This window comes from Microtus pennsylvanicus, chromosome 8, assembly GCF_037038515.1.
Source record: "Microtus pennsylvanicus isolate mMicPen1 chromosome 8, mMicPen1.hap1, whole genome shotgun sequence".
Taxonomy (NCBI): domain Eukaryota; kingdom Metazoa; phylum Chordata; class Mammalia; order Rodentia; family Cricetidae; genus Microtus; species Microtus pennsylvanicus.
In genome coordinates, this window is record NC_134586.1 from 56,868,440 (window position 1) to 56,881,164 (window position 12,725).

A 12,725-nucleotide genomic window follows, 5' to 3' on the forward strand; every position below is an offset into this window, starting at 1 on the left:
AGGACAGGGTCAGGCCTATGGGATGGTTGGCCATGCTTCTACCTGCTGTACAGAAGGAAAGTGGGGTGCAGAGGGGTCCCTCTAAGCAGTCTTGGGCCTGCTTGTCCACAGCCTGCCCCTGCGCTTCTGGGTGAACGTGATCAAGAACCCACAGTTTGTGTTTGACATCCACAAGAACAGCATAACGGATGCCTGTCTCTCCGTGGTGGCACAGACCTTCATGGACTCCTGTTCCACGTCAGAGCACAAGCTGGGCAAAGACTCACCCTCCAACAAGTTGCTTTATGCTAAGGACATCCCCAACTACAAGAGCTGGGTCGAAAGGTGGGTGGCCAGCAGAGGTTGTGCAGGCTCAGGCCAGAGGTTGGTGGGTGGGTAGGCCCTGTAACCCCACACATGTTGACCCTGCCACCTACTGTCAGGTACTATGCTGACATTGCCAAGATGCCCGCCATCAGTGATCAAGACATGAGCGCCTACCTAGCAGAGCAGTCCCGACTGCATCTTAGCCAGTTCAACAGCATGAGTGCCCTGCATGAGATCTATTCCTACATTGCCAAGTACAAGGACGAGGTGAGCCCCCACCCCCACCCCAACTCCTGGCTCCACCTATATCTCAGAACTGGCCCAATACTTGCTTTGGCTTCTGTACCTGACCATCCAGCTGTGTCTGGGACTATAAGGAGAGCAGAGATTATGAGTACACAGAAGAGTCTCTGGGAGCAGGGTGGGGAGTTAAGGTGACAGTACCTTCTAAGGGTGGACTGCTGTGGGTCTATAACAGTTTACTGGGCTAGGTAATATCTCTGGGGCTAGGCAGAAGCTGTCAGTGTTGTCGGACTTGGAGTGGTCTTCTAGGAAGCTCCTGTCCTTTACCAAGGAATAGGTCCCTGGCTCATCTCTGAGGTGACTTGTCTCTACTCTGGGCTAGAGCATATGGGTGCAAATGGCTAAGGACTGGGCATGTGTGGACAGTGCCAAGGCTAAGGCAGAATGGACCTGGCTGGCTAAGATCACTAGGGTCCACATGGCTAAACTTAGGGCCCATCTGGGGACAGACAGGAGATGTAGACACGCCTGGGTAACCTGGGTGTGGAGGCTTTGGACTTGGCTATGTTCCTGAGCTAGATGGATTGTTATAGGTCTAGAAGCAGGGAGGTCTGCTGTCTGGGCTGAGCCAGTGAGGTGGATAGCCTGGTAGCCTTTCTGGAGGTGGGTAGCCACCTATGGGCTCAGAAGGGCTCTAGGCACCAAACCAGGCATGGAAGGGCTCATAGGCTGTAGTGATTGAGAGCATAGGATGGGACACTGAGCCTGGGCTCCCACATAGACTGGGGTTTGGGAAGCCTGATGACTAGGTAGAGGTGTGATCCTCAAGAAGACAACCTAAGGCCGTAAGAAATCCAGCAACAGGAGAGAGCAGTGACCATGCCACAACCGATGGCAGGGAGTGGGGCACTCCTATAGAAGCCCAGGAAGGCGGGGTGGGGTGGGAGAGGCCATAGTCAGGAATCAGAGCCTAGCGGATACGGGTAAAAGTGATGATCTCGGGGGCTCACCCTGGAATGCTGTAGGACTCAGGATCAGAAATGTTTTCACAGCTAGGAACTGATAGAGTCAGGTCTTGACTGATCCCCAAATCCCCACTAGGCATAGCATGTCATTTGCAGTACCCAGGCAGGCTTTCCTAGAGCTTTCAGCCCATGTGTGTGGGTAGTCAGCCCTAATCCTGATCCTGTCCCACCCTGGTCCTCCACAGATTCTGGTAGCGCTGGAAAAAGATGAGCAGGCACGAAGGCAGCGGCTTCGGAGCAAACTGGAGCAGGTGGTGGACACGATGGCCCTGAGCAGCTGAGCCCTAGAAGTGACCACCCAGCAGGAGGCAGAGCAGGAGGGCAGCAAGGGGGACCCAGGAGACAGCCCTTGGCTCACCTATACCGAGTGCCAGGTGTGGGGGCTGCAGTTGGGTCCTGGCCCTCGCCTTCCTCTCCCTGCCGTGCAGGGTTGACTTTTATTGCTGTGGATGTGAGGGCCCTGCCGAGCCACCTCTGTGCCTAGGGCTTGCTGCCCTGGGGCAAGGATTGCAAAGCAGGGCTGGTTCTGCCCAAGGATATTTGCTGCTTGGCAAGAGCTGCTGGTGGCCTTCCTGGGAGAGAGGTGGCCTCTGAGGGGCCGAGATAGAAGGCCAGGCCCTCCCGAAGGAGGGCACCAAGACAAGGGACTGGACCAGTTTGCAGTTCCTGGCTTCTCCAGCTGCTACCAGCGAGCAGAGTCTGAGGGAGAGGTGAGATACCCAGGGCTGGGCAAAGAGAGCCACAGCCTGGGGCTGTCCCACTAGCCTCTACTCCAGCACCCCGTGCTTGCCACCACCCTCAGATTCACCGCGTGCTCTGCGCGGGCCAAGGCTGGAGTGCCACGTCCTTCTGTTGGGGAGAGGCTCTACTCCCCTCCTATGGAGGGTCTGCAGACCCCACTCCTGAGTGACATGCGGACAACGGCTAGGCAAACCCTTCTCTGTCCTCAGGGCTGTGCCTCTGGGAGCCTCTGGGCCTGGGGCTCCAGTCAGAGTGCATGTTCCCATTATTTATTCCCCGCTCCTGCTCCTTGCTCTGCCCATTGTGGAGCTCAGGAGGGTAGCAGACCGCTGTCCCACCACCCTCTCTCCTTCCTGCTCCTGACACTCCCCAGTGGCTTCCAGTCCGGCATCTCAGCAGTGTCCTGGCCCCCCGCAGTGGGACATCTGGGTACTGCTTTTTAAGGGAACAAGAAATCCTGCTGCATTCTGCCCTAGGGGTAGGGCAGGGTACTTCTGCTATCCTGCTGGCCATGGACAGTGACCCAAGGGACCGGAGGTCAGCTGTGTCCACCTTTGCCCACAACGAGCAACAGAACACATTTTTAATGGACCCTGTACATATATATATATATATGTATATGTATATATATATATGTGGCCCCAGCCCCAGTGGGGTGCTGTACAGTTACTTGAGGGAGGAGACACAGAAAGGCAATTCAGGAGGAACCCGGGTGGAAGAGAGCAAAGCCAAGGGTCCTGGAGCTGCCATCTGATGTGGCCTCTGCTTCCCACAGACGGAAGAAACCCCTGCCCAAGCTACCGGGTGCCCCAACTTCGGGTACAGAGGCTGTGGACCTGCATGACTGTGCTAGCGTTTAGTCTGAGTTGATCTTTTCGAACTGCAAGTGTTGAATACTAGAGGTGGTTAGACCCTTTTTTTTTAATGTTTTTTAAATTAATTAGTCAATGGAAAAGCAAGCGAGCGGCCTATCCTCTTTTCAAGTTCACTTTTTCGATGGTACTAAAGATTATAATGGATTTTAAGGGACAGCTAAATGTGGCCAGGCCCAGCCTCAGTGCTGGGGACAACGTACCCCATGTCCATGGGCTGCTAGCCTTGTACTCCCTCACATTCCAAGCTGGGGAGCCAGATGGGACAGGTTGGACGTCAGATTAGAGCTGCGCCTTTAGGTTGCTATGGGGCAGGTGCAAGGACTCAGGGAGCTCCTCCTCCATGGTTGTCAAGGGGCCTGGGTACCCTAGGCCTTGAGCTCTGGTCAAGTGTCTCTGTGGCTCACTCTTTGGGCTGATACTGGGGTCAGAGCCAAGTCTAGCCAACCTGGATATAACGTTTCTCAGTAGCCCCTGTTGCCTGGGGTTTTTCCCTTGGATATAACCCTCTTCCTTCTGATGCCTCTGGGCTGTGCCTGGGTGGGAGTCTCAATTTCCCCTAAAGTCTTCCCTGGATGTGGGCTTCAAATAGAAGCCCCTAGTTCTTCCAGCTCTGCCTGGACCACGCACAGCTTCTAGGCTCAACGCCTTCACTATCCAGCCCTACCACCCTGCCCAAGGCCCCCAGGCTCCCTTAGAATGGGCCAGCCTCACTCTACCCTACCAGGCCACCACACCTCTGTGGGTGTCATAGGTGGGTGGTGAGGTCACCTGGAGCAGCCTCCCCAGGGCATCTGTTCGCAAGCACTTTAGCGTATCTGTTTACATGCGAGCTGCCCTAGCTGGTCTCGCCAGGCCTCTTCTCGGCACAGCCATCAGGGCCAGGCCTCACCTCCCTGGACTGGACTCTGACACTCCTGGACTGGACTCTGACATCTGCTGGCCTTGGTGTTCAAGAGCCACCCATCTCTGTGGCACCCTGCAAAGGGCGCCATTCCAGCTTAGATATAGCCTGGGTTTGGAGCCCACTGTGCACTGGGTGGTAGATGCTCAGAGCCAACCTCTACAGTCCTAGGCCCAAGGGGGTGGCCAAGCACTACTCCAGCCAGCCTGGCCCTAACATTCTTGGTACTGCCGTCCTGCCGTGGGCTCTGTCCCTCAAAGCCCTAACCTCCTGCCTGGTTTTCCCCCTTTGAACCCAGACTCAGGAGTGCCTAGGCTGTTAAAAGCTGAGCCTGGGTGCCTGGCTTCCACATGCCTTGGGCTGGCCCTGTGCTCTCCTGCTAGCCCACCCTCTTATGGTTGGACAGCTGACGAGGGCAGCAGGGATTAGGGCCTTGATGTGTCCCCAAGAGGCACAGCATTGAGTTCCAGGCACAGGCCAGCTCCCTCTGTTGGCACAGAGGGGCCTGACCACCACCCCCTACTCCAGTTCCCCCAGTTTGGATCTGGTGGCTCACATCGGTGCTACACAAGCTAGAGTAGATATATTTAGAGAGAGAAAGCTATTTTTAAGGTGAAGCCCATGATTAGCTGTCCTTTAATGCCGCAGAACACTCCCTTTACCCCCCACCCAAAAAAATGGTCATTTGGACGGTCTGAGTAGACCAGGAAGCGGCAGAGCCGACATGCTCAGCCATCAGATTGTAAATATACGGCTATTTCCTATTTTACGGTTCTTCAGATTTAGTACTTGTAAATAAACACACATTAAGGAGAGATTAAACATTTTTGCTAAAGCTTGTGGCTCTGGGTCTTATTCTAGCGAGGCAGGGACCTAAAAGGTACCACAGAAATAGGAGCTTGTCACATCCTCAGGGCAGTACCTCATAGGTGGCAGCAGGCACTCTGGAACGTCTGTGCTCCAGACTGGGGGCTTGGTATAAACACACGGGCAGTGCACCCAAAAACCTAATAGACCCGTGTGCCACATCAGTTTCATCTAAGCTGAAAACACAAACAGCATGCCCTCATATCTGAACCCAGGCAAGGACAGGGGGAACCTCCTGGTGGTCTGTGTGGCAGGACCATGGGAAATCCTCATTGGGACCAGATCCATCTGTGAGGCAGGACCCCTGAGACCCTGATCACCTGCAATGCAGATTCTGTCCCAGGGTTCAGGATGACCCAAAAGTGCATGCACAACCCAGAGCTGTAGGTTCCTGAGTTGCCCACAGAGTTGGTAGTATTTCCTTAGTGCCAGGGGTCTCTCTTCACCATGGCCTTGCACTAAGGAGCCTGGGTGGGACAGCCCATGGGCAAACTCATTCAGTTTTATGGGATTGGATGACTTGGTTCAGGTGCCCAATCTTTGCCCTTCTCACCAGGGAAGAATGCTGTGTGGAGTTGGGTGCAATAGCACTGAAGGAGGCAGCTCTCCATCGCTGGAGGTGCTCCACCCCCGTAGGAGGATCTTGATACCTAGGACTCCTGTCTGATGCCTGCTGTGCTGTTCATCCACTGCACAAGGCCAAGGAGCAGAGGTTTCAGGCCACACTGGTCCCCATGGGCTCTGAAGCACGCCTGCCTGCTTCTCTCTCTCTCATTCCAGTCCTTTCTGGGCTCCAGTGGCATTCCATAAATCACAATCGGTGCTCCTCCATTCCCAGCTGGTCTGTCCTGACAGCCTGTTCAGTTTTTTTTTTTAAAGCGGGGGCCGGGGTGTCAATGTAATCACCATGAAATTGCATGGGAACCAGATCTAGCAAATGTGGTCCTGTTTGGGGTGTGACATGGCCCGTTTATGTCTCTTGAGCCCTCCCGACTTTCTGGCACAATCAGCTCTGCCTCAATTACCCTCGTTAGGCTGCCAAGGGCTCCAGCCCTGCCACCCAGGAGCGAGGTAACCTCTCAAAGCAGCAATCAGTGCCCCTGCACGGGGTGATCAAGCATGATTAGGGCAAGCAAGGTCTGATTGCCATGCATCTTATAGAAGGCAGAGCTGTGGTGGCTCTGAGCAGGGCTGTCAAGGGGTCTGGGTGGCAGAGGCTCAAGGCCAGCCCTCAACTCTGGATCAAGAGGGTGTTTTGCTGTATCTCTCCTGGGGGCTCCAGCAGAGGACAAAGCAATGAGCTGGGTTGAAAACCAGGCCGGAGGCATGAGGAAGGCAGGAGTGACCAAGGCAGCAGGGCCAATGTGAAGACCTAGGAGAAGCCTGTATGAGGCAGGAGCGAAGACAGGCTGCCTGCAGAGGAATGGGGATGCCAGCCCTTGGGGAGCAGGAAGCTGACTTGGTTTACTCTTGGTGGCCACAGGACTGATCACTGGAGGCTGATGGGAAGCACCTGCAAAATAGCACAGCTACCTCCCCTGGGGATGCTGTGTGGCCGACATCTCTGGCAGGTGGCTGCTTTGCTCTCTGATTATCCATGAGATGACAGGCCACATCTGGATGGACATCTGGGTCTCCTGAAGTGAGATTCTCACAGACAATATGCTGGACCCAAGCTACAATACAGATCTGGTCATGGCCCAAACCCTGGAGATGGGTGTTTCTTCAGTGTGGCCCAGGCTGGTAGCAATCAGCCAGTGTTGCTGATGTTGGTGGAGATCAGGGACAAAGGTGGGGACAAAGGTGAGATACTGGCTCCGAGAGACCCAGGGTACCTAGGTGGGGCCTGTACTCATTCTTAGACTGTCCTGGGGCTTTGCAAGGACAGTGCCCAAGAGCTCCCAAACATTGGGAAGGTGGAAGGAAGCTTCCACCCAAGCAGGTAACTAAAGCTACCACCTGTTCCTAGGAGACTTGCCTGATGTTCATAATCCACCCCAAGGACACCCAGGCATGTCTCTTAAAGATGCCCTTCTGTTTGTAACATGGTGGGGTAGGTGAGAAAGCTCGTTGACTTTTTACCAAGGTCCAAGAGTATTTGACCTCATTCTTGGCTGGATCCAGATGAATCTGTGGGGTCATAAGCACCTCCTCATGTCTCCTCTTCCTTTTCTTCCTGTCTTCCACATCTCCCCAAATCAGGCCTCTGGTGGCTGCTGCGTTGTAGGAAAGTGGCCCCTTTGGTCAGCAGGTGTCCAAGTGGAGATTTTATTAGACACCCTTAGGACAGCTGCATCTGCTTGAACCAATCTGGCCTCAAGGAGATACTCTGCTTGGTTGAGCATAGGCACATGCCCACGAGAATGGTCAATGCACTTGAGCCTGAGTTTTGCAATCATTCAGAATTGTGCCCATGCACAGGTCCTAGCTGGCACAATCCTAAGCCTTACTTCTTTGGCATTGTGACGTTACCTTCTGGAGAGAAAGGGGAGGCTCCTAAGACTCGTGAAAATATAATATCCCCGAGGCCCCTTCCCAAGCTCAAACAAGCAGCGGCAACTTCCGAGGAAGAAACTCGCCAGTGGAACTTCCTGAAAGTTGTGCAGGGATCTCCAGGGATGCAAATTCTGAGGGTGGGCGCCCCTTCCAGGTCAGGCCTTTCAGTGGTTCAGCTGTCATTAACACCACTAAACTCAGCGCACTAAATGAGACTTGGGTGGAATCATTTCTCTGGTCAGTCATCGGTGCCAAACTGAGATGATCAGTTGGTTCTCTTATTTGAGTTCTTGTCCCACCCTGCCTCCAAGAATGGGGCAAAGACAGAGGGGGGAACGAGGATGCTTAAAGAAGATTCTTGTAATAGGATAGTGGGAACCCTGAGACCCTCAGTGACAGCAGGGTGCCAACCAAGAGAGGTTACAGGCCTCCCCTGTCCTTGGCAGGCTTGAAGATACTGCCTGGAGATGGTCAGCAAGCTTGCAACTCCAGAGGGCTTTTGGTGCCCTCAGACATGAAAGCCTCTTACAGGACTGTCTCCTCTGAATCTCGAGGGCAGTCTTCCTTCTTTCTCCGCAGAGGACCCAAAAGCCAGGACCTGGCTCTGGAGCCTTCTTGTCTTCTTTCTTCAAAACATGCTGCAAGGAGATTGTCCAGAGCTTGGTTAACTCTTATATTGGACCAGGTGAACTCTGATTAGTTGATTGTGCATGCTTGCAAATAAGATATAAAATGGGACCAATCAGAGAAGAGCTATCAAACCGAAAAGAGAAAGCCCACCAAAAGCTGAGGGATGTCTTATCACTTCTCCCCCTTCTCTTCATGTTTCAAAGGAATCAGGAAAGGTGGGAATCCCCCTGCAGCTTTTCACCGTTGGTACACTGCCAGCCATTTGAGCTTGTTCAAGGATACTGGGGGCTTAGAACCAAATCGAAAGCCCAGAACTGTTTTCCCTGGGGGCCGCCCAATACAGCCTGCTGCATTCCAGGGTTCTTGTGTGGGTTTGCACCAGCCAGAGTTTGTGCATGAGTGCGTACCTGTGTGTATGGGTGTGTTTCATTCACCTGCTACCTGAGCAGCTGAGAGGTAAGAAGGTAAGAAGGCATCTGACTGTCAGATGGTGGCAGCGGGGTCTCTTGTTTGTCCCTGGCCTGCTCCAATCAGCTGTGGCTCCCGACTGTCAAACATAGCCCACCCAGCTCCTCACCATGGGGCTCTCTGTTTCAGGAGGGACTCCTAGCTCTTGTACTATCTGTAGTCAAGAGACTATGTTCCTATCTTTGGGCTGAAACAGAAACTGGCTCTTCCTGTCCATGAACCATGGTTTCAGGATCAGTCTGCTAGCTTACCTGAAGCTTGGGTCTGACTGCCATCCTTAGTCAGAGCTCAAGCTGTCTTTCGTACTGCTTCTGTGACCCTGTGTGCTTCTCTTTCCTGATCCCCTCATTTTTGCCAGGCTGCCTACTGTGGTTCCATGTCATATGTACATGATAGAGAACTGAACACACCCGGTGCCCATACAAACTGAAGCCCATAAGTCCAGGCTGGGGCCCTGGAAGGCTCCATGAAGAACTGAGATATTCCTCCCACTTTTTGTTCATTGGCCACAGCTGAAAGGACCACCAGAGGAAGGACACTATGGTGGTTTGAATAGGTATGGCCCCCATAGACTCATGTGTTTGAATGCTTGGCCTATAGGGAGTGGCACTATTAGGGGGTATGGTCTTGTTGAAGTAGGTGTGGTCTTGTTGGAGGAAGTAGGTCACTGTGGGGGAGGGCTTTGAAGTCTCATATGCTCAAGCTATACCCAGTGTGGAACACAGCACACTTCCTATTGCCTGCTGATCAAGATGTAGAACTCTCAGCTCCTTCTCCAGCACCATGTCTGCCTGCACCCTGCCATGTCCCCTGCCATGATGATAATGGACTAAACCTCTAAAACTGGAAGCTAGCTCTGGTTAAGTATTTTCCTCTATGAGAATTTGTCATGATCATGGTGTCTCTCCACAGCAATAGAAATGGTAAGACAAACAAATAATTTTAGTTCAAGAAAGAGCCATAAGCTGGTGAAGTCACTTATTACCTAACATGATGACCTAAGTTCCATCCCTGTGTGCCCCCCAACCTGCTCATACATAAATAGTGAATTTAATTTTAGAAGACCAATGAACCCTTTTTCTCTAATAAGTAACTTAGATGCACTCCCGTCCACTGATGCGGTGGGGAAATAGCCAAGCCTGGTGGGAATACCAAGCCATCCCCTTATTGCACTTTGGCTCTGGCCTCTTTCACACAGTAAAATGGATGGACTTAAGCCCCACTCAAGGTTAGTGTGAGTGGGAGTGGGGGAAAAGCTTATGAAAAAGTCCAACAGGCTGCTTTCTGTTTGAAGCAGCCTAGTGAAGGGTGCAAGGGAAGAGCTTCTAACCCTTTAAGCTGCTTGGGTGCCATGGGCAGAGTTCATGGATTGAGCTCAAGGGGCAGGGACAGAGGTCAGGCAAGAGAGACCTTCCTCTCCTGATGAGGCTGAGGAGAGGAGAGGAGGCTGCTGGGGGCTGAGGAACAAGTGACTGACAGTCAGGACCATTAGGAGCTGAGGGACAGAAAAGCTGTGACCCTACCGTGTAGAGAGCCGAGCCAAGGAAGCCCTGATTGAATGCCTGCTGACATGGGCATGGCTATGCCAAGGACTCCAAAGCTCAGGCCCGTGGGTGTCAGCAGAGTCATCACCCATGTGGACCAGGCCCCAGGGGAGCACAAAGTTTTCCTCAGCAGCCCAAGTAGGAGTGTTTATAAATGAATATCTGTGTGTGCAGACTAGCAACTGCAGCTCCCCGCTCAGGGAGGTTTGCAGCCTGAGACTGCTCCCTACAGACACCTACAGAGACTAGCAGCCCCGCCCCCCTCATACCTAATAAATATGATCAGGTAGCAGGATTCCACTTGATCTCAGCTTTACTGTATACATGTCTGCGTGTCTATCCTTTCCTCAATCCCTCACTGCTCCTAATTGGGGTCCTAGTACCCAAGCTTCATGAAACATGGCACCCGAGAGAACAGTCTAAGCTCACATCACTCATGGTGTGCAGTGCTCAGCCTGTCTAGCTGTGCAAGGTGACATTTCCTCTGGAGCTGACAAGGGACCTAAGCTCTCTTTCCTAGTGTCAGGAGACCCATGTGCTTTGCCATGACCTTAAGCCATCTGGGGAAGAAGAAAAGGAAGGTAGCAGACATTCCTCCTGGGAAGCTGATCTGGAACCAACACATTTTCAAAACAGAGACCGTTAAAAAAAAAAGGGCTTGTTTAGTATGGTACTGAGGCAGTTTTAAGTCTGAGGTTTGACCCTGCTTCCCTGTGGGACAACATCAGAGAAGTGACAGCTGATTAGGAAGCCACCTTGGCAAACCCATCTGAGCAGGTTATGTACACATTTAACCCAGGATGCCACAGGCAGGGGCAATCGAGGGTACAGACCCAGGGTCCCAATCTTCCCTCCTCTGAGGGCCGGCTACATGTCTAGCAGACATGTGACATCCGGCAGACAGAAGTTGCTCCACGCAGTGGGGCTCACCAGCGTCACCCGCAGACAGTTTTCTTCCCTGGAAAGGAGGTGGCAGGTTTGATTTGCTTTGCTTTGTGACCAGGGGCAGAGTCTGTGAAGAAAGACTTGTAGGGCCCCTTTGGTCTGTCCAGCTGGGAAGCTGATTCTAAGGGCTGGGACCTAAGACATGAGGCATGTCCCATCTCCACTGCCCATGTATTGGCCAGCACCCATCTGCTTCTCACCCTCTGTCACCTCAGCCCGAGAAGTCGGCTGACTATTGAAGCTGGTCTACAGAGGGTGGCTGTCCCTCCCGAGAGGCAAATGACAATCTGTACCCAGACATAGCACCTGGGCCTCAGTGTCTGCTCAGAGCTGATATGGCCCACCTCGAGACCTCAGCGTGCTCAGACAGACAGACACCACACAGCACTACACTACACCTGAGGCTGTCCCCTCAGGCCTCTGCCCACGAGTCAGGGGCCACCGAGACTCACTTGCAGACATCAACACAAAGGGAAAACCCATGGCTCTATCCCATGGTGGGCTAATCCTGGATTAGGAAGCTGCCAGCACAGAGCCACTTGGTTCCAGCATGCTCTCAGCACGCTGCTAAAGGGTCCCATTAAATCTTGCAGGCAGAGACTCTCAACGCTCGGGCGGGTGGTCATGACTTTGGAGTTCCTGCCAACTTCCAAGCTCCCATTTCTCACAGTCACTGGTTCACAGCATCTCCCGTAGGGAGGGGTGGGCATTTTCCTCACTCAATGCAGGATCTTCACTGACCCACAGGAGTTGAGGTGGGGGTGGCTGAGGACTGGTAAAAGTCTCCAATCCTTGGCCTTGCCACTGGGTTCTAGAAAGGACATCAGGTTTCTTCTTTCTCATCAGCGTCACCTTCTTGGCAGCCACTGTATTCCAAATAGCCTTGACATACCGCCATCTTCCCCCATCACCGCACACTGCTATTGTTTTATCTTGCTGGCCTGTGGGGACAGGGACTAGTCTGTCTCCATCCCAGATGTCCTCTGCTCTGAGGGTGGTATCTGGCACACAGTAGCCACTCAGTACATGCTTGTCAAATACATTCATGAAGAATTACCACATGCTAGTCTCTTTGTGGACAGTGTCCCGTTTGTGACCAGGCAAATGCACCGAGCTATCGCCATGTCCCTTAAGCTTGACCTTTCCAATGGGGCTCAGGATTTGCAGGCTCCTACTACGATGTGCTGTTGTGTATGTCAGGTTTTTGTCACTGTGACCAACTATCTGAGGGTAAGTACTTAAACGTTATTTTGGTTACAGTCTTGGAGATTTTGATCCAGTTGTTCCTGCTACAAGGCTGGGATGGAGCCAAGAATCATAGAGGGAGAGCACGGCAGAGCACAGCTTCTCACCTCATATCGGCCAAGACGCAAAGACAGGGAAAATGGAGAGGCCAGGCACAGAGTAGCCCCTGCATAGGCATGACCCTAGCAACCAACCTCTTCCATCCAGGCCCTACCTCCTAATTCTTATCACTTGTCAACACTACCATGGCATTAAAGAGGTCATTTTGGAGAAATGGCACACCTTTCACAAGACTGGCTTCTTCCCTATGACACCAGCTGCCAACACTACCCTGCCGGCAGCTCTGGGTACAAACTACAGGTGGTCCTCCCATGCAGAAATCTCCATGGGCTTCAGGGTTTTGTTCCTCAAGCTCAGAAGGGCCTAATCTTTTCGCCCC

The 12,725-nt window shown here is 52.9% G+C and overlaps 1 protein-coding gene across 1 annotated transcript in view; it reads left to right on the forward strand.

Annotated features, from left to right (window-relative positions):
* The window catches only part of Plxna1 (plexin A1), a 46,249-nt gene extending 41,323 nt beyond the window's left edge, over window positions 1-4,926 (forward strand). Inside the window, exons 30-32 of the mRNA XM_075983529.1 lie at window positions 112-324; window positions 423-573; window positions 1,760-4,926. Coding sequence (XP_075839644.1) covers window positions 112-324; window positions 423-573; window positions 1,760-1,855 — 460 coding nt within the window. The 3' untranslated portion in view covers window positions 1,856-4,926. The remainder of the gene's footprint in view (window positions 1-111; window positions 325-422; window positions 574-1,759) is intronic.
* The last annotated feature ends 7,799 nt before the right edge of the window (window positions 4,927-12,725 follow it).